Source organism: Pogona vitticeps, chromosome 3 (assembly GCF_051106095.1).
Source record: "Pogona vitticeps strain Pit_001003342236 chromosome 3, PviZW2.1, whole genome shotgun sequence".
NCBI lineage: Eukaryota > Metazoa > Chordata > Lepidosauria > Squamata > Agamidae > Pogona > Pogona vitticeps.
In genome coordinates this window covers 4,252,453-4,276,751 of record NC_135785.1, presented here as the reverse complement: position 1 = coordinate 4,276,751, position 24,299 = coordinate 4,252,453, and the positions used below count along the sequence as shown (strand labels likewise).

At 48.1% G+C, this 24,299-nt stretch overlaps 2 protein-coding genes across 4 annotated transcripts in view; one reads left to right on the top strand and one right to left on the bottom strand.

The window, feature by feature from the left end:
- The first annotated feature begins 63 nt into the window (after window positions 1–63).
- Window positions 64–17,355, top strand: DRC9 (dynein regulatory complex subunit 9). Its single transcript, XM_020811247.3, has 11 exons — window positions 64–233; window positions 6,250–6,397; window positions 6,706–6,953; window positions 7,835–7,963; window positions 9,836–9,917; window positions 10,724–10,885; window positions 12,068–12,142; window positions 13,876–14,007; window positions 14,158–14,259; window positions 15,817–15,973; window positions 17,055–17,355. The coding sequence occupies exons 1-10, from the start codon at window positions 199–201 to the stop codon at window positions 15,961–15,963; spliced, it is 1,260 nt and encodes a 419-aa protein (XP_020666906.3). The 5' UTR covers window positions 64–198; the 3' UTR covers window positions 15,964–15,973; window positions 17,055–17,355.
- A 5,315-nt stretch (window positions 17,356–22,670) lies between these two features.
- LRCH3 (leucine rich repeats and calponin homology domain containing 3) overlaps window positions 22,671–24,299 on the bottom strand; it is a 112,059-nt gene continuing 110,430 nt past the window's right edge. For 2 of the 3 annotated variants that reach the window (XM_072996342.2, XM_078389736.1), the window contains one exon: window positions 22,671–23,041. In XM_072996342.2, coding sequence (XP_072852443.2) covers window positions 22,886–23,041 — 156 coding nt within the window. In that variant the 3' untranslated portion in view covers window positions 22,671–22,885. The remainder of the gene's footprint in view (window positions 23,042–24,299) is intronic. The other variant, XM_072996347.2, reaches the window with a different exon arrangement.

The window sequence follows — 24,299 nt, the reverse complement described above, 5'->3', positions numbered from 1 at the left end:
GTTCGCCTGCCTGAAACCGGCCTTTGGGCGGACGGTTCACTTCCTTGTGACCCGAGAGTTTTTCCCCCCTGTTCCCGAGAGGAAACGGGGGGGGGCTGTAATTTTTAAGGGGCCGGACCGAGGCGTCGGAGCGACAGGCCTCGGCTAAGCCCAACCCTCTCCCTCGAAGGCCCCCGCCGCCGCGCTTGGGCGGTCACCATGGCGACCACGGCCCCTCATCGCCTGGTTCGCGGGTGAGTCTGGAAAGGAGAGGGTCCCAAAAGCCGCCACAACGACGACAAGGGCCGAACCCTTTTCTCTCTCACTTCCCCCCCCCCCCCCGGCGATAGGTTGTGCAAGCTTTGGCGTTTCACAGAATTCTTCGTTAGGTTGAATGGGCAGCTCAGCCAGGACACGGGGAAGGAAGGAGGATGCCGGGAGCGAGGAGAAAAAAAGGGCATTTGTTTGAAAACCCTTTCCTTTGCTCTTAAGGAGAGGCGCAGAATCGAGGTGGTTGTCCTCCCGGCTCTCCTCAGCCCCTGAGCGGGTCCTTTGTAGCCGCGGATGCTGAAAAACGCGGATGGCAGCGAACGCTGCTTTAGTGGAGTTGCTTTATACATAGTATGGTCTGTGGCTCCCTCTGGTGGCCAGTTCTGGTAACCTCTTTAGAAATAAATAACCTTCTCTTTAGAAATAGATAAGATACACTGTTTCCCTGAAAATAAGACCCATTAAAGAGGGACAAAATAGCTGCCAATTTGCTACCGTTCCCCGAAAATAAGCCCTAACCTGAAAATAAGCCCTAGTAGGATTTTCCAGGATGCTTGTCATATAAGCCCTGCCCCAAAAATAAGCCCCAGTTCAGTAAAACCCTACCCTCCACCCTTGTGCAGCAACCAGAAGAAGAGAACATGACTGTATTTGAATAAATGTAGATGGTGGTACAAGAAAGAAGTAAAACATGCCCTGAAAATAAGCCCTAATGCGTTTTTGGAGCAAAAATTAATATAAAACCCTGTCTTATTTTTGGGGAAACACAGTAGTTCTAGGATTTTTCTCTTTTAATATCTAATATTTTCAGACCGTGGATAAGTGAATCAGCGGATACGGATCCTGCTGGTACAGGGGTTCGGCGGTATTTAAAATTCCCCTGTGGTACTCAATAGTGTACCATGAAGGACACAAAATGAAAATGGGAAATAGTTATGGGGGGGAATGAATAAATGCATAAAACTGCCTGGGACGTCATGAGATGTGACCAAACAGAAAGATGTTCGGCAAAGATCCAGAACGGAGAAGGGGAGGTGCTCTTATTAGATAAAAAACAGGGCTTGTCACTCAGTTGATCTATCTGTTGATCTAAGGAAGCAAATAAGAGCATTGGGCAAGAGGGAAGGCGAGACTCTAAATCCCAGCCCAGAGGACAGAAGGGGTCTGTGCTTGGAGAGAACTGCCTGTTCTGGATGGGGCTGCATTCCTGTGAAGGATCGGGCCCACCGCTTAGCCTGGCGACAGTTTGCCATTGCTTGGATTCCACTTTTGTGCCGACAAGCACCCTTTTTAAGATCATGTTGGTCTGGCGGCTCTCATTTGCTCCCTGGTCCCATTCAGACTGGATGGCTGCACGGTGCTCTGTGGGAGAGCCACACATGCAGAGGGATTAGAGAGTCCAGCTGCTCGGGTGAAATGCGGTCACGTGGGATTCCTTCAGAGAGGTGACGGCATTGCACCCGTTCTCCCACCGCTCCTTTGGAACGTTTTCCCAGTGTCTTTCCAGGCTCAGTTCAAAGTGCTGGAGTTCCCTCTATCCCAGGGTGAGTAGCCAAGTGAGGATCTGGAGGTGGCTATTCCCAGACTTTGATGGGCCATGCATGCCTCCCCTCTTTCCCCAAAGCACAAAAGTTCAAAAACTGGTCCTTTAAATAGCCAGTAAGCTTCCTTGCAGCTTCTGGAAACACCACTGGCTATTTTTATAAGTTGGCTGAGTCTGTTGAGGGGCAGCTACACGTAGTTTGTGCCCACTTCCCACTCCTGCTGTAGATCCTGCTGGAAAGGGTTGGACCAGGGGACCTGCCTCTTTCCCAGTGAATGTCCTCCTTCATAACCTTCAGCAACTCCTTTTCCCAAGATCCATGGGTGTAGGATCTGCACCCACAAATGGATGGAGACCCTCCTGAAAGAGGTTCAGGTTGGCCTCTTTCCGAGGGCAGCAGATACTTTTCTGTTCCAACCTGTCTTGAATCTCTTTTAATTGCCTGCTATGAATGGGTGCATGGCTGGATAGCTCAGTGGTTTAGGTCTCTGGCTGCGAATTCAGTCCCCCCCCCCCCCACGGGGCCTCCTGGGAGTAGAGCCAGCCTGTGTGGCCTTGGGCCAGCTGCACGGTCCCTGGATATTTCCCCCAGAAAAAGAATGAAAGGAGGAGAAAGAGGCGGCATGGGAGCATATGAGAGTCGAGTTGATTAAGGTACATGTTTAGAAGTTTTTCTTTGGATCAGGTCCTCTCATGTCTTTATCAGTCTCTGTTGGGAACCCCTAATATGCAAGGTAATGGGGGAATATATTATAATGAATTAAATTGAGCAGATTTCCCCCCCCCCCTTAAACTTGCCTGCTCCTACACTGAAAGTGTTTTGTTCACCTTTGCTTTTAATAGATCCGTTTCTTCCTTGCATTAGGTTCGCCCTTCCAAACACTAGCACAGAGGCCATCCATGGTAAGAGGGAGGAGCATTTAAAGCCCCCCCCCCCCTTTGCTGACCTGCAGAACAGAATTCCTTCCTTGGCTCTTTGTATCACAGAAGGGCTGCATGATAATGGCAACCATAGCTTTGACTATGTGGGTCTGGTTAAACTTCAATTATCCCTTCCCTTTATAACTCACTTATCCTCCACCATTCCCAAGTCATACTTACCCAATCTAGTTATCTTGAAAACTAGAGTCAATCAACAATTCTAAACCTCATTTTTGTTCTCAGTGACCCAGAATTAGTAAAGTTTGACTACATTTATTTCAGACACATTTTGGCTGTGGGCCAGTGTTACTTGCACATTAGATATTTCTAATATTCCACAGACTGTTAGGAAGGACAGTAGGGCAATTTCAACAGGGGTGTGTGTGAGAGAGTCTGTCCTGCCTGAAACCCAAGCATGTGAATCTGTTTTATAATTCCTGGCTATTTGGATATGAGAGTTCAAGCTGCAGTCTTTAATATGTTTCCTAGGGTGCAACCCCATTGACTGCACCAGCACTTCCTTCCAGGTAAACCAGGCACTGATGTAGTCCTGTAAATCGAGCCTTTTTCCTTTAAATGTTCACATCACCTCTGACCAGAAGAGGTCACTACAGTTTAAATGTCTTTTATTTATTTATTTATTTATTTTTGAAGGGGTAGCCTTATTAGTTGGTTCCTATATCGTTGTTTAGCTGTTAAGTCGTGTCTGACTCTTCGTGACCCCATGGACCAGAGAGCATGCCAGGCCCTCCTGTCTTCCACGGCCTCCCGGAGTCGGGTTAAATTCATGTTGGTCGATGTATTTGCGAAGGCTTTCACAGCCGGGATTTAATGGTTGTGGGTTTTTTGGGCTCTTTGGCCGTGTTCTGAAGGTTGTTCTTCCTGACGTTTCGCCAGTCTCTGTAGCCATGGGCATCTTCAGAGGACTGGAGTCGGAACTCTGTCTGTTTATCCAGCAGAAATCATTAGAACAGCCCAAGTTCTGCTTACCTGTGTTTAGCGACTTAATTAATCCAAGTGTTATCTCATGTTTCCCGAAGGTTTTGGCTAGGTAGCAAAAGTTAAAAATAACACAAGTAATGAAAACAAAACACCCCGTTAAACTTAAAGGACCCAGCATTTATTTAGTCCTGGATGTCAGCCCATCTCCACTCTTAGCGAGGAGGAGGAGAAGGAGCCTCGTACATGTGTGGTTTTTAAGACTCATGTCTTCACAGGGAGGAATATGGTTTGAGGAGATCACGGAGGTTACCAGCTACAAATCGCAAAGTCCCACAAGTTATTTGTAATGAATAACCTCAATAATAAAGCTGTTAATAAATCACATGCATGATGGGATGGCTTCGATCCTCTTGGAGTAGAACTGTAGCATAATTGATGGGTCTTCTCAAGGGAGCCCCATGGCCTTCGGGGGTTTGCCCCAAGGGGAGCCTCAGAGTAAAGGGCCTGACTTGCCATCTTTGGCGGTTTTCTTCATTCCCAAGTCTCCCTTCCCAAGGAGGCTCCCCAATATTAGAGCCCTACTCCCAATAGCAGCCATGTGTTAAACGATATTTCTCACATGGTCCCTCTGGCTGTGTCAGCTCCTCCTTTCCATCCTCCCTTCTCTCTGGCCTAAGGGCTACGCTCCGTTATGTGTTACAGATAAGCCACCATTAGAAGAGGAAATTCCTTATTCTTTGACACCCAATTCCCACAATGGGGACTTTTCTCACCTCCTGTAGTTTGCAAAGGGAGTTTGTTCTTTGCTGTTCAGTTTGGAAGTTGGATTTTCAAGTCTGCTGAATTTATATGTCTGGAACACAAGCCATGATGCCAGTTCTAAGGATGGGTTGCCTGCAGGGTGCAGCTGGGCCCCTAACTCTCTGGAGATCAAGTTCTTCTCGTGGCTGGACACAAGACGGGAAAGAAAAGTTGGCCCTACGGAGTGGGAGCAGCCGCGGGCTGGGTCCTTTTTCTTCCTGGGTTGTGCACCCATTCAGGCTGAGGCTCCAGGTAAAAGCAGGCCTGGCACCCCAGCTGTTTTTCCAAGATGGGGGCTCCCCGGTCAGAGAACTGGTCTTGCCAGACACGAAGGTCAGCTCTGCTAAAAGGGTCCCTCTTGAGTTTTTTGAAATGACATGTGCAGGCAAGATACAGAACTCGGAGGGAGAGCCATCTTGGAGTAAGTAACTGCTTTCCTTCTCCCCCCCTCCTACCCCGCAAGCAAGCACAGTTCAGTGTTTGGCCAGTTCACCATCACTAGTAAGCATGGAGTTGCTGGAGGAGCCTCTGTGGCCCCTGACACTTAGGGAAACGGTGAGAAGATCTCATTCCAAAGTGGAAGAGAGAGAGCGAGCAAGAGAGAGATCAGCCATACACCGGCTGCCTTGGTTTTTTTCCCCCCACTCAAAGAGCACTTGCTGGCAAAGTCTACAAACTTCTCCAAATTGATTTTCTGCTTCTTTAGGCGGCTCCGTTTGCCCTGCCTCCTCCAGCCGGGGACTGCCGGTGTAAAAGGGGACAATTCTATCTTTCTGTAGTGGAAAGGACACGCCTTGGGGTCTCTGTCTCTTCCTTTTCCATCTGGGTGGATGGATCCTGATTATTCCTGTTGACAGGCATTGCCTGATTCATTTTCAGAAATTACTTTATGAACCAGCTGCCTGTTGTTAACGCCTCTTAAGATCTCCTGCCTGAGCAGTGATACTCGTTCTTTGTCATTGAGCGACAGCTTCTTCGCGAGCCAGAGACAGCTAAGGAGCAGTGGTCTGAATGTAGGAGGGGGGCTGTGACGTTCTGCCCAGGAGCCCCTTCTGATTTTTAAGGAGCTCACTCTGCCCAAACTGGATTAAGAGCCAAGGTTGTGCGGTAATGTTAGTGTTGGACTGTGATAAGAGCAATGAAACTCAGCGAGTGACTTTGGGCCGGTATCTCTTTCTCCCCGCTTCACCTACCTTATAAGAAACACCTCATGGCCCAGTGGTTAAACTGCAGCATGGCAGCCAAAACTGCTTGTGACCCAGGGTTCAATCCCAGGTAGCCAACTCAAGGTTCACTCAGCCTTCCATCCTTCCAAGATCAGTAAACCCAGCTGGCTGGGAGTGAGAGCAATGTGTAGCTTGCATAATTAACTTGTAAACTGCCCAGAGAGTGGTTTAAGCGCAGTGGGGCAGTATATAAGCAGCACACTTTGCTTTTTTGCTTATGGGGTTAGTTTGAAGACCACGTAGAGGGGCAGAATCATGTCTGCTATCCTGACCTCGTTGGATGGAAGATGGGACTATAAATGTAGATAATTAAGAAGGTCATCTCTGCTTCTGAAAATGTTTGAAGCGAAGTTTTGTCAGCTGGTCCGGGAACGCAAGAGATACCAAAGACCTCTTGCTCCATCCTTCCCCCATCTACTGCCTTTCAGAATGGTTCCTGCCGTGGGCCATGACAGCTGGACTTGCGGAGACACTGAACGGCTTTCCTTCCTCAGGTGGCATCCAATTTTGGATGGTGGTTGGTTTTGTAGGAGTTATGAATGCAATGCGCTCTTTCCTTTTGTCTAGAGAGTCTGAGATAAGGAATAAGCCACCCAGGCTCCCCATTCTGGATGCCGTTAGACATTCTGCTCTCCTGGAGGATTGCACCGACCAGCTGGCCATCCTTGGCTACATAATGCCCCTTTCATACGAAGGAAGGAAAGATGTCAGTGATGTAAGTATCTCTCACACCTTTGGGAAAGGTGTTGTCCTAGACACCTTCGCTGTTGTGTATGGCAGATTCCCTGCCAGCCTCTCCTTCTACCACCGCTGGTGCTGCTGTCCAGTCCCGGTGGCTCCTCCTAGCGGTGGCTGGGCAGTGATGATGGCCCTCTGCAAGGAGGGCCTTGGGGGCATCTTCGAGCACCAACTGAAGGAAGCCTGTGGCCCAAGAGACGTTTCCCCTGGTGCTTCGTTCCGGCCGCATCAAACCCTTCCCTTCTGCCAAGTTTGTCTCCTTTGTTCTTTTCTGCTTGTCTGCAGCTCAATGACCTGGAGATCCAGGCTGTTCTTGAGACCCAGAAGCAACTGACCACCACGTACAAGAGCCTGATGGATGCCAGGGCCGAGAGCCAAGCCAGGGCCCCGATGGAGCTTGGCCGGATCACGGAACTGGGCCAGCAGTTGGAGGACACCAGCAGCGAGCTGAAGAGGACCAACCACCTTTTCACCAGGGCGACAAAACAGAGCGCTCTGTCCACAGAGAGCCTCAAGAAGGTTCAAGCTGACAGGTGAGGCCGGCGAGCCTTAAGGTCCTTCCAGAAAGCTGGAGAGCGGGGTGAGGGACATGTTGGGGCCCAACACCAGAGAGACTCCAAAAGAAAACCTGTGGGACAGCCAGAGGGGAACTCTGTAGGCATTCCTCCTGGTCTGGGGGTGCAGGGGCCTGCTGATTCTGATGGAAGCTGGAAGGCATGGGGCAGCTTAGAGCCACTGAACACTGGGGGTTCTACAACAGGGACTGAACACCCTTTCTAGCCCCCCCATTCCCCCTCCCCCTCCCGCAGCAGGGGGGTGTGTGTGTGTGGAACAGGCAGATAAGCCCTAGAAGAGGAAGACAGCAGGAGACAGCATTTGGAGGTCTGCAGAACTTTTTAAATAATGCTCTGAATCCACCACACAGACAAGTCCAGTGTTGCGGGTTGCTTTCCTTTCAGTGAACAGGAGTGGTGCTTCTCAAACAAGGTCCTTTATCTCATTCTTGTGGATGGTGCCCTGTGCCTCCCCATCTGTTTCCTGGTCTAGACACCCCCTAACCAGACCTACGGTGCTCTAATCGACAGCTTTCGCTGTTGCTTGGCTATGCCTGGCGGTCGAGCTGGCTGAGGGGTCCTGCCATTCGGAGGGTTGAGAGTTCCCTCAAAACATGAACCCTACACCCAGAGCACCTCTCCGACACTTTCCATTTCAACTGTGCTTCTCATCCTGGGCAGCAAGGAGATCCAAGACAGCCCCTTTTGCCTTTGGGGGGGGCCACGAGCTCCTTGGGGAGTCTCTGGCCAGGCCACTCTGGGCACAGCGGAAGAGGTGAGCCAGGGCTGTTCAATGGGGACCCGCTTCTTTCTCCTCAGCTGACCTCTCCTCCTCCTCCTCCTCCTCCTCCTCAAAACAGGCAGCAGGCATGTGACATCATTGAGGACACAACAGACGAACTGCTGACGCTGGGAACCTTTCACACTCTGCAGCTTGCAATGGATCTGGAAAAGGCGAAAAAGGCCAATGCCCAAAGCCTAGTTCTCAGGTGAGAGTTTTATGCCGGGCGCAGCGGCCGGCTGGCCGGCCACCTCCTGGGCCAGGTCAGCTAGGCTAGGCTTGCTTCAGCCAGCTTCCTATGGCTCTCCAGAACTCCGGCCAGGGAACTGTCTCCGCTTTTCCTTTTTTTAAACTGGGAGGAGAGGCCCAGACCTCAGCACCTGCCCCCCTTCGCTCCAGACAGGATCCTGCTTTAGACAACAACTGCATTGTCATGGCTTCCAGGGAGTAAAAGTGGAACAAACAGGTGAGAGAGGGGTTCCATGCTGAATACATTGAAGCACTGATCAGCAGAGTGATGCTTATAGACTGCCCCGTGTTGCTTAAAGCACTGTCTGGTCAGTTTAAAATTTAATTACACATCTCTCCCCCCCCTCGAACTGGGTACTCAATTTAGCAACCATAGAAGGATGGAAGGCTGAGTGAACCTTGAGCCAGATACCTGGGATTGAACTCAGGTCATGAGCAGAGTCTTGACTGCAGTACCCCAGTTTAACCACCACGCTACGAGGCTCCTAACACACATAATGTGGAGAAAAGTTTTGATCTCAACAAAATGTAAGAATTTAATTCAGAAACACACAACGTTGGTGGGGGACAGACTAGTTCGTCCTGGAAAATTTATGACATGGGGCTTCAGTGGCATTTGGTGGTGGTTGGGTCTGTTGAAAAAAGGAGCATCCGTTTAGAATAAGGGGCATCTGGCACACGGCTCCTGATGGAGACAAGAGGAAGGGGTCCTCTCCCTCCTCTCAGCTCATTCGTGCAGTCTGTTAGTGACAGAAGCACACGGCTTCAGTACAAGTCACACCTCTCCCTTTGTCCTCTCCCAGAAGATCACTCCTTAGTGTTCTGATTTGTGGATTATTTGGAACCTCAAGGGGTGTATGTGTAAATCTAATCTTCCTAAGTAAGCTGTAAAAATAATGCAAGACCCCGGATCCAGATCCTCTCCTCCCCCCCCCCCCGCTTCCTGCTTTATCTGTATCTTCTTGCTGAGAAGTCCTTCCAAAGGAGAGACTGACAGGAGAGGCTTTCCTGACACCTGGAAATGGCTCATCAGATTTTTGGAAGGGTTTGTCTTATCAGAATATGAATGGATGTTCTGTCACAAGGGGAAAAAAGGAATCTGAAATATGAGGACAGGAGTGGCCAATGGACGTTGTAGCTGAAATGTGTTAGGCTTGGTCTCTTGCACACAGATGTCTTTGCCCATTCTGTATTGCAGGAGCACCTCTTCACCTCGTTTATGATCTGCAAATGGGAAACATTACAGATTTCCACCTTTGTTACCTCTGTGATCTTTTTACGAAGGCAGCCAGTTTTTTTAAGGAGACTATCTCAGTGCTATGGAGCACGTGACAAGAACTTTCCTGATATTTAAGAGGGATAAAATAACTGCCAATTTGCTACCCTGTTTCCCTAAAAATAAGACCAAACCTGAAAATAAGCCCTAGTATTTTTCAGGATGCTCATAATATAAACCCTACCCCAAAAATAAGCCCCAGTTCAGTGAAATCCTGCCCTCCACCCTTGTACAGCAACCAGAAGATGGGAACATGACTGTATTTGAATAAATGTAGATGCTGGTACAAGAAAGAAATAAAACATGCTCTGAAAATAAGCCCTAATGCGTTTTCTGGAGCCAAAATTAATATAAGACCCTGTCTTATTTTCGGGGAAACAGGGTACCAGCTGACAAAGAGGAGGAAGAGGCTTTTCTGAACTCTGGAACACCTCCAGAATGCCCCCCACTCCCACTTTTAAAAAAGAAACTTAAAGGTAACTTCTTGCCTTGATGGGATCCAAAAAAACCTGAGAATTTTTCTTTCTGTCCCGCTTTCCCTTCCCCAAATTCTAGGGAAGAGATGGGAAGGAAGAAGGTGAAGTGTCTCCAGAAGCAGATCAGCGATGTCAAGAAAGAAAAGGATTACGAGGTGGAGGTGAGCTTCAGGCCACCGGCCCTCCTTGATTTCGTACTGAACTAAAAGGGAGCGAGACGGCTGGTCCTTGAAGCCTGCCACGGGAGGCTGTGGACTGGTCCTCGAGGTCCCGTTGCCCTCACGTTGCAACCCAGGCTATGCAGTACTCTGTCCTCAACTCTTGGAGCAGCCCGTCCTCTTCTGCCTCCTAAAGCAGGCACACCATTTTTTAAAACTGAGAAATGTCATAATGGAATGTTTAAGCCGTTTTCTCCATCACAAGCCCAGTGACCACCTGCTTAGACCTAAATGGCCGAGCCAGGCCCACTGGCATCAGGAGAGCGATCCCCAAGACAGCCAGTCTGAGTCCGTGTTCAGGTTGCTGGGGGCGTGGTCCCTGACTGTGAAAGCTTCTTCCTTCGTTAACCCCTTCGCACCTAACAATACCCACCGCACATCTGGAAAAGGGCTCCCCCCCCAAAAAAAAGGAAAACGGGAGGGATGGCTGTTCAGTGACAGCAGCCCCTGGCTCCAGTCTTCAGTGGCGTATTCCAGACAGATGCCCGTTTGTTGTCAGTGAGAACAAGGCCCGGGTCTCCCTTAGGGAAACATCTGGGTCGTGGGTCTATTCATGCCCTGCCAAGGAAGGCAGAAGGGAAGCTTAGCTCTGTATTCTCGAAGGCTTTCACAGCTGGGATCTGAGGGTTGTTGTGGGTTTTTCGGGCTCTTTGGCCATGTTCTGAACGTTGTCCTAATAAAGGACCAGCCCACAGAGCCCTGCCGGTTTCCAGCCTTCCTCCACCGACTCCTCTTCTTTCCTTCTGCAGAACCGGAATGAGTTGATCGCCTACCTCAAGGACCAGCTGCAAGAAATGAAGGCCAAAACGGACATGGAGAATCGCTTTGTCAAGAAAGACACGGAGCTCCAGGTGGCTCAAGTGCAGAAGAAATGCGCCGAGGCTGAAAATGATTTGCAGAATGAGATTGAGGTGAGCACTCTTGACCTGTGGCTTTTAAAATATGCCAGTCTGGGCAGCGTGGGGTGGGGGAGAGAGAAAGACAGGGACAGGACAGACTTTCACCAATTGCATGGTCCGGCCGTCTGCACAGCCACTTCTTGCAGCAACCAAGAGGCACAGGAAAGGAGGCCACCTCATACAGTGTCCATCCTTTGGTCCATTTGGCCTGTCCCAACTGGCAGCGCCGGTGCGCAAGCATTTCAGGAAGAATCCTTTCCCAGCCTGACCAGGAGATCAGCGGACCTGACCCGGCTTTGCAGCCAAAATCGGCCCAGGCGGAGAACATTCAGGGCAAAATGAGAGTTGAGGGTGCCGGGACATTGGGCCTTCAAGGCTCAAACTAGCCAGTCGCAAGCCGAAGAGCTACCCTTGGGAGCTTCACACGTAACCGTTCCCTCCCACTGGCCAGCGAGATTGTTCTGGGATGCTCACAGGTAGGAGACGAGAACAGCCGGCTTCCCCTGTACCGTGCGCAGCCGGCAGAAAACTCTTCTGAGATTTTGCAGCATGAACAAAAACTGATTTAACTGGCATGCACCATGATTCTAAATACCTGTTGCATGTGTAGATGCATCCGGGTTGTGCGCTGCACTGCGTGTTCAGGTATGTGACTGGTAGCCAGAAAACTAAGAAAATGGCTTGTGTTTTCTCCCTTACGCACACACAGTATTTTGCAGTAGGATTCTGCCAGCATTCAGTATTTAGGGCTCCATTATTCCCCTGGAAAACAGAGGCCCTGTTTAGATCTCATGGCTAATAAATATTCTGCAGTTGCTCGGAAGGTTTTGTGTGGTACCTGATGACAGCAAGGCCGTAACCACCATGTCAGTTCTGTGGCCCTTCACAGACCTGGTTTGCTGTACTTGCATGACATTCTCACTTATGACCAAGCAAGGTTGCTTCCAGCAACCTCTTCTGTTCCTGCAAGAGCAGTAAGCTGCGAAGGGGTGGATTTGAAGATGCTGTTTCAAGATGCCATCTCCAGACAACACTGCTACAAATGTGTTCTCTCTGGCTTAGAATCTCAGCCTTCAGCGTTGGTGCAGAATGACATATACTTGGGTTTCTTAGAAGGGCGATTCCAGCACTACGCCATGCTTAAGATCCATCTGTGTCAAAGAACGTTTGAGTCTCTCTCTCTCTCTCTTGCAGAAGCTGAGGAACCAAGCTGAGCAGGAGATCAGAGTCCACATGGACATTGAGAATTTCCTTAAGCAGCAGCAAGTGGTGGGTTAACTTGTTCTTATAGAAGACTCTCTTCTGCTCACTGTGCCTCCCCCTCCTTAAACGGTACCCCAAAACTTTATTTTTCTTCTCCAAACTATTCAGTGCTCATGTGACTCTGACAACATTTACTAATCTGGTTTAAAGCTTTCTTCATTTTTGCATCTTCCTGTTTTCATGAGATTTTTGTGTTGATTAAAACACTTCCTGCATGGCGAGCCTCAAAGGGCAGAGGTAGACAAGCACTAGGGGGCCGAAGGTACACAAGCCCCAAATCATCCCCCCTCCACACCTCCACCCCTTGGTTACATCCCACCTTCTGCCTGCTCATTTACTGGAGCAGCAACAGCAGCTGTTCTTTGTGGCCCCTCCTTTAAAACAAGGAATACGCACCTCCTTTGCCTGCACACGTGCTGGTCACTTCTAGGAGCACGGTTCCCCTTATAAACCATAAACGTGGGGAACGTCTTGCTGTAAAGGAAAAGCTTATTTTCATTTGCCGCTGCAGGAGAGTGTGTGGCAGCTGCCTGGGCTGCGGTGCGAGCTCTGCGGCAAACCCTTACAAGTCTGCCTGTTACGACTACAGGAAGCCGTACAAAACCAGCAGCCCAGGAAGAGAAGGCTGGCCCTCTTGGCCACCTACTTTTCTAGCCCTAGGAATGCTGGGCTCTGAAGGTGTGCCTGTGTGCAGACATAAAAGCTACGAAAATGTTCCAAGACCTTTCGCTGCTTGAAGTGGAAGAAGATGGCCTTCTGCCTTCCACGGGCAGAAGCTGAAACTTGCACAAATGCTGGCAGTGGATACAGGAATCATCACACCTGGCTAAACAGGCAGGGGAGATTTTCTGCCCCACAAACCTGTTTTTAACACTTTGCCACTGCTTTCAAAGCTTTCCCCTCCCACCTTTTCCTGTCTGAGGTGCCTACCTGGTCCCTCCGGAGCCAGGCTGCTCGTAGGCACAAGCCCAGAGGCAGGTGGACTGTTTTCAATGAAAATTAGGTCTCAAGACAGCAAGTCATTCATTTGAGAAGAAGATGGGGTGCAGGGCATCGTCCAGGATGTCCCGTCTGGAAAGCTCTCAACCCGTTCCTCCTTCCGGTCTTTCCCATTTATGTTTCTTAACCAGGGGTTACTGTGGCTTTTTAATGTGACGGCCCAGGCCGCTTTCCAAAAGGACCCCTTCGGCCCTTGAAATTAAGTATTAGCCAAATAGCCAAAGCTGAACTCTCCTTGCTAAAATGAAAACCCAACTGCACTGGGCGAAAAACACTCGTAGTGCTACAGCTCCGTGCGTGAGATCCTTAGGCACAGAAGGGCCTGCTAGGTCAGCACTTTCATGCAGAAATCTTCTCCGTTTGCCTTAGTGGCTGGACAGAGCGGGGAGGGGGTAGCAGCAGTCCTGCCTGCACGTGTGAAGTTTTTCTCACTGTTGACATAGACGGAGAAGCCACCGGCAACAACTCCCAAGTGCCTGCTGGAAAGGACACTCCTCTTGGGGCTGAAATAGTGAAGCTTATATATTTGCATACCTTTCCAATGAGGGAAGGACAGGCCAGATCTGCTATATATTGAATTGGGGTCACCTTAACGTTCACGGACATGGGGAAAGGTAGGAATACATAACGAGCACATTCTTCAAGTCCTCAAGGATCATGTCCTCCCACAATACAGCAAAAGCATGTGTTGGAACCATCAGGGGCCTAAATATTGACCCATTTGCACCTGTTGCAAACAGAGCATTGAAGAGAAGCTGGAATACTGGATGGAGAAGTATGAGAAGGACACGGAAGCCAAGCAACAAGCCCTGAATGCCCTGAAATCCTCCCGAGCCGCTGACCAAGCAGCCCTGCAGGAACTGGCCAAGCAGGTAAGGAAGAGGAAGCCTCTCAAGGACAGAAGTCCACAAGGAAGGTCAACGAAGCCCCTGGCTTTTCCGAAAAGCTTCTTGTTTTTCAAGAAGCATTTGATGCCCGATCCCTACGTTCCTTGCGCCTTTGCTTTATTATTTTTTTTGCAGTGCCTTATATGTGAGCAGGCAATCATTGAGGACCGGAAGGAAAAGGAGCAAGCACGGAAGAAAGTCGAACAGGATGCTCTGGAGATGAAGAGCATCCTGAAGGTGAGAGGGACTGAGAGGCACCCTGACCTTGGGAGAGCCAAAGCTCCAATAGGGATAGTATGTTGTCACGTTATCCTGTCTTACGCTATCTTAATAGGGGTTTCAACGTATGCAAGATGTCGAGTGGTTTTACCATTGCTGCTCCCCAGCGCTAAGCAGGGAGATGAACCCAGGGGTCCCCGAGTTGAAATAGGAGTACTCTACCCACTACCCTGCCACGGCTCTCCAAATGGGAATCAGGAGGAAACTGGGAAAGGATATTGTGTCTCCTTGTTTCTTTTTGGTTCTGGAGGAACTTTTTTCCCATCATGAACCGCCCACTCTTCTTCCTTCCCTCTGTGGCTCTTTTTCTTCCTTCCTCTCAATCCATTTGGGAACCAGCAGAGAGAGAGAGAGAGAGAGATGCTCTCAACCAGAGACCTGAAATGTTCCTTTGCGGCAGTCAGGCCGAGGGCAGCTTGCTACCCAAAAGCCGTACGTCTGCTCTTCAGACTCCCAACAGAGAACTTCCACTTTCAAGTCCAGAACAGCCTCTTTTCTTTAGACACTTTCCTTGCTGGGTTGCCTTAAGGCAAGACTTACCTTGCTTATCACTTATCGCACTCCACTCCAAAACCTTGGGTCATCGCAATTTTTGGGCAGCCGTCTGGGTCTCTCTCCAACTCCATCCTCCAAATCAGACATTTTAGAATCTCCTCCTAAACAACCTCCTCCAGGATAATCCCTGAGCTACCCTCGTGCGATACAAGAGGCACTAGGACAGGTTACCCCGTGAAAAATAATGCTGCTATCCAGCGAGTGGCCAGGGCACTGGACCCCATCTGCTGCAGGATGGGAAAGCGAGAACCACAGAAGGAAAGAGCAGGCGTGAGTCCTGAACATGTTGCTGCGGAGACCATGCCATGACCACCTCCTCCATAACCCCTCCTAGCTAGAGCGCTTCAGTCCCAGCGGTGCCCACATAAGCTTATATATTTGCATACCTTTCCAACAAGGGAAGGACAGGCCAGATCTGCTTTATATTGAACTGGGGTCACCTTAATGTTCACGGACATGGGGAAAGGTAGGCAACCAAGCAGCAATCTCCACTGGCTCTTTCTTTGACCTTGTCAAGACCCGAGACCCATCCTAGCCACCTTCACCTGCTCGTTTACTCTCCCAGGCAGTGTCGCTGGTCTTCCGACCTGGGTTGTCCAAGGACACCTTGAAGGGTTTTCTGTCAACAGATGCCAGGATTTCCCCACTAAGATGCTTCTCTGGAGTGCATCCAAGGCAGGGCTTTTCTGTAGACACGAGCCGTCGGCCGTCGGATAAAATTAGGTCTCGGATGCTGTAGCTGGCACAGAGCAGACAGGCAGCTGATGGAGTGCTGGATTCAAGCCAGATTACTTCATTAGCTGGAGGGGGGGTGTGGGGAAATCAAGGAAAGCCGGGCTTCTGTGCAACTGTTATTCTTGGCAGCGCATCATTTTAGCAAAGCTTGCTGAGTGGCGGGAAAGGAAACACAGGTGCCAAAAACTGCTCTCACACCACTCTTCCCTCTTCTTTTGCTTTCAGCTGCAGGCCTGGTGGAGAGGCATGATGGTCCGCCGGTTCCTTGGGCCGTACAAGCTCCTCAAGAAACTCTGGGAAGAGGAGCCCACAACCAAAGAAAAAGGGAAGAAGGGCAAAGGAAAGCCCGGAGCCAAAAAGAAGAAGAAGTGATGGGCCCAAGGTCTGCTTCCAGCAACCCTTGCTTTCTGGTTTTTGGCAAGAGGGTCCAGTGGGAAAGGGGAACAGGCCAAATCTATGAATGTGCCGAGAGAATTGAAAGCAAGCACTTAGAACTCAATGTTGCCCTATTGAGGTGGCCTGGTTTTAGATCTGCTGCTGCTGCTGCTTGGATTCCAGACAGCAAAACAGCCCCAAAGCTTGCAGGTTACTTCCTCTTGTGGGAGTGAGAAGGCAGACACCAACATTTTATATCAAGTCCTCCAGAGTCGGGTGCCATTTAGGTGTGCTCTGCCTTCACTCCCACCCTAATATTGAAGAAGCTGAAAACAATCCAGATTTCTGAAGTGCTGTGCTCTTCTCCCAAGACCTGGACGAGGCTTTGTTGAGCAAACCAGTGTACAGGCAAATGTCACCCTGAGAGTTGTTTTTTTTTTCCTTTTAGTATATCTCACAAGTAAGTTCCTATTTATGGATGCAACCATATTAAATTACCATATTTTTCTGTGTATAAGATGCCCCTTGTATAAGAGACCCACCTACTTTTCTAACCCCAAATCAAGAAATCTAAGTGGGGCTTAGCAAATGTAGGGGGAAAGGGATCAAAGTGCTGCAGGATCACTTTGATCCCAGCTTTCTCCCTTTGTGCTAAGCCCTGTGGGGCTTAGCAAAAGAAGGGGGAAAGGGATCAAAGCAATTCCACAACTGCACAATCATTTTGATCCCTTTCCCCCTTATACAGCCATGGTATTGCTTTGATCGTTTCCCCCCTCCTTTTGCTAAGCCCCATGGGACTTAGCAAGCAGAGGGGAAAACAGTGATGAAAGCAATCCTGCAGCACTTCGATCCCTGCTTTCCTTTTGCTAAGGTTTAGCAAGTGGAGGGGAAAGCAGGGATCAAAGCCCTGCAGGATCACTTTGATCCCTGCTTTCCCTGCCACTTTTTTTTGTTCTCTCCTCAGCTTATGTCTGTGTATAAGGCGGCCCTCAATTTTTAGTCTAAAGATTTCAGAGAAAAGTATAGTCCTATACATGGAAAAATACGGTTGTATGCTCAACATTACCATTGTAACTTTCATTTCACAGAGACTTGCTCCAAGAAAGATCCTTGGTGGTCAGTGGTCTTATTAAGACAGGGCCTTATTATCTGGCCAACTTAATACGAGAAGAAATACATGAACACACAGGATGGGGAAACTTCGCTGTAAAGTGACATCCTAATCATCCAGAGCAGCAACACAGATTAGAAAATATGATAACAAGCTACTGTAATGAAGTAAAAACGGGAGCAAAACTACCTCCTTCCTCTGTGCTCAGGATTCAACCCCCTCCCCCAAGGAGACCTGAGTGGACAAACCTGCTTCAAAATAAATGCTTCTGTTCGCAAGTGTGGTTTTTTAAAGCTTTAGCCTTTATTTCAAATCACCCAGGTTTGGAATTTATATCATGTGTGCTAGAAACTGACCAGGAATATACAGGCAATTTAAAATAAAAGTATAGGATATTATGATGTTGATACTTGACAGCCTTTGAAAACTATGGAATGTATTTACAGACATACAAATACAAGAAAGAACGTTGTTGTTTTTTAAAAAAATCCTTTTATCTATACTACTAATTACACGTGTACAGTTTGCAGAAACAACAAGAGTGAAAGTCTTCCTCCTCTAGGCATTCTGCCAGGTACCAACCCAAGAGAAAAAGTAGGTGAGCTGGAGATTTCCAAAGCTCTGCAAAACATACTTCAAAACAAAACAGAACAAAAAACACACCACCATCAAAACTGTGAACTTGGAAAATTCAACCGCTTCAAAAGCAGAATTTTAAAAAGGATTCTGAGACACAATAGCACCAGTTATTACTGAATGGCCACAGAAAGGCTCCCTAAGATGTTTTGCAGCCGCTCGGTTGAAAAATAGCTCCTGCCCAAAGCGCCACTCGAAGCAGAGGCCGGCTTTTCAAGAGAATGCCTTCTCTGGACACCTTTTAAAGGAACTTCTGTCGAGGTTTGCACAGAGGTGGTTCCTGCGAGACTGAGCGTGTTGGGCGTTTGTTTTTTCTCTGATGACAAAGGAGTGCAATGCTCTCAAGTCTGCTACAAGGCAGTGAGGAGTGGGGGAGAAACTCATTTTTTTCCTCAGTTGTACAAATACAGTAGGACCCCCGTAGCCATGGGGAATCGGTTCCAACCCCGAATGTTGAAAAATGTGGATTCAAGTGAACACTATTTGAATAAGGAATGGTAGACACAGCCTGGTCTCTGGTTCCCTCTAGTGGCCAGCCCTGGTAACTTCACCTTTAGAAATATATATATTATTTGTAGGATTTTTCTTTTCATATTTTTTATATTTTCAGACAGTGAATAAGTGAATCAACAAATACTGATCCTGCAGATATTGGGAGGGGGGGCTCCTGTACACCTGATGTCAGGGTTGCTGAGAGCAGCCCTGCATGTCTGCCTTGAATGCAGCTTCCTTGTTTTCTATGGGGGGGGAATTAAAGGTACCATGAAGTCTGATGAATGCATGACTCCACAGCCAGTCTTCAGTGGAGAAGCAAGGGAGACTGAACTTGCCTACTGAATGTTTGCTGCAGGAGTAAACCCCCTCATGCGAGACAAAATGGCCATGCATGCAATCAAGGGATTTTTAAATTTTTATTTATTTATTTAGATTTATACCCCGCCCATCTAGAGCAAGGGTCTACTCTGTTTTTATTGCTCTCCAGACAGCAGCCTGTAAGGATATGTACAGTTTTTCCAAAACAACAAGCACCATGTTCTTCACTCTAATGGAGAGAAAGGAGCCAGAGCCATCAAGATGGCCAAGTTATCTGCTGGAGGGGCCTTGAGTGAACCAATCTCTTGCACGATAAAACTAGGAGAATCAATTTCTAGGAGAAAGAACCATCTGGTTGAAGACAACGGACCAAGGGGCGGCTGGATTCAATGGCCTTATAGCCCCCCCTTCCAACTTCATGATGCTACAATTAGTGGTATTTATAGTTGTCTGACACTAATGGGCCGGACAACTGCTCCCTGTCACTGCCAGCCAGCATGGACGGCGGATGGTGAGCGTGGACCCAAACCTCGCAGCAAGCGCTAGGCCCAGAATGGGATGCCTAGCCCCATGATAATTCCCAGAAGAGAAAGACAATCCTCTATCGTTGCTTCAAACACACAAAATAGAATTTTATACACTTTTCTTTAAAAAAACATTCTCACTGAATATAAGAAAAATTACACATAAATATAACAAAACACGAAAATCCCCAAGTCGTTTAAAACTTGCAATGGAAAACTCAAGTGGTTGTGGATTTGTTGTCTGTTTTGGTATAATACATTTGTAAATGAAAAGATCTGGTTGTTTTTTTTTTTAAATGACATTAATATGTATTTAACGAGGAGCTTTTGTCCTCACAGGACCCTAAAACTAAAAAGTCAAACTGACACAGTGACACAAAAACTCAGCACCTCCAAGAAAGGTGATGAAGGCCCGCGTACTCATTTGCACGAGAGCCACAACTCCTGAACAGCATCTTTTGTTTCTTGGCAGTTAAATCCCGGTCATTAACTGAGTGCCTGAGCACCAAAGAGCCCCAATTTCATCTCTGTGGCGTGGCCCGTTCCCCTTGCAGGGGCAGCCGGGCTCAGCCTCTAGCAGGAGGGGGCCCTGCAGCTGTGCACAAGACCGCCTGCCCATCTCTGGTAGTCTTCTCGCACATCATAGTGGAGGAGGGTTTCTGTTATTTTAAGGTAGAGAGGCGGATGAGCCCCCCCCCCCCGTTAATCATCTGAGTTTAAAAGGTGTGCGTGTTTTCTTTCTGCCTTGGTAAGAACTGGACCGGATTTCGGCCACATGGCTGGTCCACGTAAGGGATCGATTCTCTTTTTCAAACCAGCAGAATGGGCGAGCAAATATTCTTAAGGAAACGGTCAAGTGGTTTTTGCAGTTTTTGGCAACCTGAATGAAGATCCAAGATGGTTTCGTGTTGGGGGAAAAAAGTGCAAGAGTGTGGGAATACAATATCAACCTTCATGAAATGTCCATCTTGTACCAATCCCGCTCATCTAAGTTTCCTTCCTCGCATTTTGAGCAGAGCTTGGTTTTATACATGAAACCAGATCACAGACATGGACTCCACAGGCTGCTAAACCCTGGGGATGGAAAGAGAAGCTACACAGTGATTCAAAGGGGCAGCCCCAAAGATGGAAATGAGAATTTGGAAGAAGTTCATGATACCGTTCCAGAAACCTGTGAAAGGACTGGATCTTGCTACCCTGGTCAAAGGTCCACAATACCACAAACCTTTCAATGAGAAGAGGGAGAAAACTCCCAACGTTTCTATTGTCTCTGGTGCCAGGTTTCTTCTCTGCAAAACCGCACGCATGACACCGAGGTCAATATTTGCAAGAGGACCAAAGAGTCTTGAGGCAACACTGGCCACGGACAACCTGAGGTGGCCGTGGCTAAGAGAAAACCATTGTTTAAGCCACAAACAACGATTTCATTAAAAATATTCTTCGTCTATTTTAGAAGAGCAAAGGGACAAACATCATAAACATAAGGATTAAAAAACAAGAAACTGGCAGGTTAGAACTCAGTACAAAGGCTATGAAAATGAAAATTAAAGAATGGGTGGCTGTGGAGAGGAAGAGGAAGTATAAGAAAGTAATCAGGATGTTTGAGGATAATCTCTCAGCCAAAGTCAGGGCCACAAAGGAAAAAAAATATTTTGACATGCAGTACCAGAAATGGCCACTGCAGAGTGCCACTAACTAGGGTATTCTTCACCAACAAGTATTCATAGCATGGTCTCCAGTTCCCTCTAGTGGCCAGTTGTAGTAATACATGTGAAAATAGTTTTTTGGGGATTTTCTTTCAATATTTTTTATATTTTCAGACATGGATAAGTGACATCGTGGATACTGATCCTTTGGATACAAGAGTCCTACTGCATTCACACTTCATTTCAATGGGACATTATTGATGTATTTAGGGAGGAGAGCTGCATCCCCAGAGGGGAAAAACACGGCTAAGTCTTCAGTTCTGTTTCTAGATTTTTTCCCATCAGTTGCCATAGACAAACTATTCTGTTACCTCCTCCTCCTTCTCCCATCTATCATAAAACTGCTGTATCTTCCACTTTCTACAAACACTTCATATACTGAACACATCTGCTTTTTTCCATTTCATCTGCATTTTTATGCTACCAAGAAACAGTATTTATTTATAGCAGTGCCTCACCTGAGCACCTTGATGAAGAAGCGGAATGCAGAGAGCCAGCAAGAGATTTCACATTCCCGGTAATGACTGAAGGATTGCATTACCCTAAAAATGGGGCAGGTGGCATGTGCCGCCAACTTCCTTAATGGCAAACCTAATAAGAGTTTCCAAGATATGAGAGTTAGCTGAGTGGTTTTACCATTGCCACCTCTTAGTGGCATTCCATGGCCGAGGAGGGATTTGAACCTGAACGTCCAGAGCCCTCTAGTCCAACATCCTACCCGTTATGCTACACTGACTCTCGTACATTCAGGAGAAAATACTCCTGAAATGGCTGCGTGATTTGCCTGTAGGAGCAGCCTCTTAATGGCCTACTTTGCTTCTTTGTCATGGGATTAGCATCGACTTCACTCATGAGCCCCAGTACCTGCAAGTGACTCCAACTGGCAAACTGATTCCTAATACGTGTGCGGAGATGAGAACGTGCCTGAACTCCAAACAGGATTCCTGAACTGCACATGCTCCAGAATTTGTCCTAGAGCAGGAACGTGATGGAAATGCCCCAAGCCTGTCCTTTTGCCAACAGGTGAAATCCGGTACACGTAGAGCCAATGCGTTATGTGGCAGATTCAACATTAGATCCAAACATATTGCATCTCACGTATAGATTTACTGGGCAATCTCTTTTTAAAACAAGTGCTAATATTATTTTCAGCCTCATCTGCATATTCTGAAAAGTTATTTAAAAACATGTGGAGGGAGGGTGCGGAAGTGTTAAAACAGCATTAAAAGCATTATACATGAAAAAAATGTATAATGTAGAGCACCTATTTTTCCCTGCAGTATCAACTGGCCTCCACGGTCTCTTGATAATCCCAGGGCTTGATACGTACAGGTCAAAGGCTCCGTTTGCTTGTGAAGGATTTGTGGGTTGAGTCAACCATGCAAACGAAATTCATCCTACCAGGAAGGTACCTCTCCCGGAACCCGACTTCATTCGTAGCAGAGCCGTGTCATGCTTAATTTCTCAAGACAAAGGGTGCCACTGGAAGACCCCTTGAAAAAAAACAGTCCGACTGTACAAAACCCAATGGGAGTGAATGGGAAAACAGAAAACCATCTAACTATTAGATGGATACTTAACAACTACTCGCTGAGGAGTGTGTAGGTTTGCGAGGTGAAGGGGGGGGAGTAGTGGTTCACACAAGTCCAGTCCACCACAGAAAGTTCTCATGTGCAGACCTCGAAGAAGGAAAGGAAGGCACTGCAAAAAGATGCTTGCTCTCTGAATTCAACGTAATCGGGCACCTTGCCGTTTTCCAACATGTTTCTGGCGTAAGAGGACACCCTCCCTTCTCTAACTCCACCACTGCCCTCATTTCACAATAATCACATTTAAAAACAAAGCCAACCGCCAGCAAAATTGTATCCTCCCATCCCGCCCGCCCCCCCCAACAAAACTCACTTTACAAAGGTATTTTTCTTTTCCTAAAAAAGTTCCATGGAAACTTTTCGTGACCTCCAAAAAAAGTGGAGAAATGAAGCAAACCCATTCCCGTCAGGAATCCTGGACACATTTATTTCCTCCTTCGAATGTCATGTGGCCCACGCGCCTGGACACCGCGCACCAGCAGCCACATCCGGGAGTTCTTCGGCTCGGCCAAGGGAAAAGCAGCACCGTTTCGAGGGTCATTACACGGCAGCCGTGTGCTGCTGCTGCTGCTGCTGGTGGTGATGGTGGTGGTGGTGCTGTTTTGGGGGGGCCCGCTCCAGAAGTGCCTGTACAGTCTCTGCCACCCGGGTCAACCCTGTCTCTTCTAAAATATGCGGAGGCAAACATAATCGCTCCTACATGGGAAAACATACACACATAAAAGACATAAAAGAAAAATAAAGGGATGAAAACTGAAAAGAGGAAAAAAAAGGAAACTCAAAACATCAAATGAACACTGTGGTTTTGTGCATGCTGACATGGAATGCAATCAGGGGTGGGGGGAGGACACAGCTCTGCGGTGCTTGGAAGCAGAATGCCCTGTTTTCCATGTTATGTCACCCTTCCCTCTGAAAAGGATCTCGGTTGGAAGAGACAGAAAAGGCCCTTCTGTGATCCCGAGATCCTGAACTGGTTGTATCCAGTCAGTGCTGGGTTTAACAGTCTCCGCTTGCAAACCTAAATCAGTGGTGGCTCTCAGTGTGAGCTTTCAGGTGACACTGGCCACTTCACCAGGAAGGCTCTTTCTGGGCTAGTGTAAAAGATGCATCCACGAATGGTGGAAGTCTCACCACTGTTAAGGAAAGACAGGGAACTGGGTGGAAAGCTGGTGAGCCATGGAGAGTGACCCAAGGTCCCCCCCTCTTCCTTCCGTGGCTAGGCTTAAGATAGAGTCCAGCTTGTCACTTGAGGCAAGCCGTATACTGACGGGACCCAAAAAAGGAGGAAGGGCGGAATAAAAGAAGAAGCTTCAAGCAGAAAGCAACCTTCCTCTCAGAAGGATCTGTAGCAGCATTCAATGCAGAGTTTGGTCTCCATGGATGCCAATGAGATACCGGTGGTGATTCTGCAGCACACAGGAAGGGCTGTGGCTTGGCTGCCTCCATCACGCCTACCCAGCGGGAAACCTTCGCCGTAAGCAGACTATGTCCCACTCTCAACTTGGTATGAAGAAGCATCTCATAATGGGCTGTGATCAATTAAAACAGTTCACCAGGGAGCAATCAATATGCTCAGCCCAAATCAAGAGAGAAAAAAAATCGAATGTGGGACCTTCTGATGGAGGAGGCACGCAGTGTACCTTTAACTGTAATGAACGAACTCGGACGGAATCAGGGAGCTGCTCTGCCCGTGGGTGACCCCCCAGAACTTAAAATACTGAGTGCAGCCAAAACTGTGGTAGCACTTCTGGATGGAGCGATGATTGCTGGGTGGCTTTAAGAGATGCTGGGTCTAAGGAGTAAGGAAGACGGCCATGTGAGCAGCAGGATTTATTAATATTAATGTTTTAATGACTGTTTTTAATATAGGATTATTATTATTATTATAGTGCCTATTTTTAATGGTTTCAAAGTTTTTAATATCATTGTACGCCACTCAGAGACCACTGGTAAT